General features: G+C 47.9%; 1 protein-coding gene across 2 annotated transcripts in view; it reads right to left on the bottom strand.

The window, feature by feature from the left end:
* Nucleotides 1–412: 412 nt before the first annotated feature.
* Nucleotides 413–1596, bottom strand: part of Dnaaf5 (dynein axonemal assembly factor 5) — a 41334-nt gene continuing 40150 nt past the window's right edge. For both annotated transcript variants that reach the window (XM_005367093.3, XM_026789334.1), the window contains one exon: nt 413–1032. In XM_005367093.3, coding sequence (XP_005367150.1) covers nt 896–1032 — 137 coding nt within the window. In that variant the 3' untranslated portion in view covers nt 413–895. The remainder of the gene's footprint in view (nt 1033–1596) is intronic.

Here is a 1596-nt window from a genome sequence, read left to right as displayed (position 1 = left end):
AGACACGAGGGAATGACTATCTTGCTGATTGCTATAAGCAAGTGGTAGGGATGAGGTCTGGTTTCCTAGTCTATCCTTTATCTGTGGGTATCACCAACACTGAGAAACAGAAATGCCAGGACAGTGCACCCACATTGCAAGCTCCAGTGTATTTAAAATTGGGAGCAGTACAGGCGGATCTCTGTGAGTTCGAGACCAGCCTGGTCTACAGAGCTAGATCCAGGACAGGCTCCAAAGCCACAGAGAAACCCTGTCTCAAAAAACCAAAAAAATAAAAAATAAAAATAAAATTGGGAGCAGCAGGGTGGTGGTGGCCCACGGCTTTAATGCCAGCACTCGGGAGGCATAGGCAGATCTCTTGTGAGTTCAAGATTAGCCTGGTCTACAAAGTGAGTTCCAGGACAGCCAGGGCTACATAGAGGAACTGTGCTGAAAAACAAATAAAACAAAAAAAAAATAAAACAGTGAGTCAAGACTGGGCATTCTCTTCAGCCTAGGATGATGGGACAGGGCCCAAAGAAAGTGGATGGTTGTCTTTACAATTGCTTTGGCTTTCTTGCAACATGAAGAACATTCTTGGTGGGCATGGAAGCAGGCCAAGCTTGTGAGGGAACCTTAAAAACATCATATTCAAGCAGGTAGCTGGGAAGCTGGCAAGGATGGGGCCATCTAACTTTAATTGTAGCTTTTTGTGGCCTCTGTGTATAATAGACATGTTACAAAATCCCAGAACTTGCTTAGGAAAGATAGATGCTGCTGCTCAAAGCACCATCTGGTGGTTGGTGGGTCCCAAGGATGCCTGGGCTATAGACATGGCCGCCCTGAGTGCAAGGTCTCCAGGCCACCTGTGCTGCCCTTCAGAGAGCTAGGGCCCTTCAGTGGCTGCTGCACATGGTCACCGAGCAGCAGCCATGGCCTGCATGTGCTGCAGCAGCTGCTCGCAGTAGGCAGATGAGCGGTGTTTGTGGACAACGGCCTCGGTCTCTCGAACGAGCACATCTGGGAACAGGACACTGCCTTCTTTGAGGACTTCTAAAAGAGACCATAGAGCCCTGAATCCAGCAGCAGAGGGCTGGGAACCCACACCATGCTGTACAGAGCTGGCAGCTTTCTTTAGAGATGCTAGGTGAATCCCATGGGGCTGAAAACCACCTTCGGAAGCCTTGGGCACAATGTTCAGAGGGTGGAGGGTAAGGTCTCACGCCCCCTGGGATGTAGCAGCATAGTGGTTATTTGGAAGCATCACAGTCTACAGTGTCTGCTTTTTTTTCCTTCTCTAAAAAGATGTGCATGCATGCATGTACATGCATGTGGAACTCAAGGGGCAACCTTTGTGTGTCAGTTCTCTTCTTCTACCATGTGGGTCCTGGGGACTTAGCTCAGGTCCCCATGCTTGACAGCACATCTTTTTATCTGCTTAAGCCAATGAAGCCAAAGGAGGCTGCGGCATAGCCAGTCTTCGCTCACCCCTGCAATGGCTATTCCCACTCTTCCTTTTAAAATAGCACAGCCCAGAAAGTGTCCTGTACCATGCAAAGCTGTTTGTAAAGGTATTTTTACTATTTTTATTCTTTTTTTTTTTTTTTTTTTTAGACA

Source organism: Microtus ochrogaster, unplaced genomic scaffold (genome assembly GCF_000317375.1).
Source record: "Microtus ochrogaster isolate Prairie Vole_2 unplaced genomic scaffold, MicOch1.0 UNK16, whole genome shotgun sequence".
NCBI classification, from domain to species: Eukaryota; Metazoa; Chordata; class Mammalia; order Rodentia; family Cricetidae; genus Microtus; species Microtus ochrogaster.
This window is presented reverse-complemented; position numbering and strand designations above follow the sequence as displayed.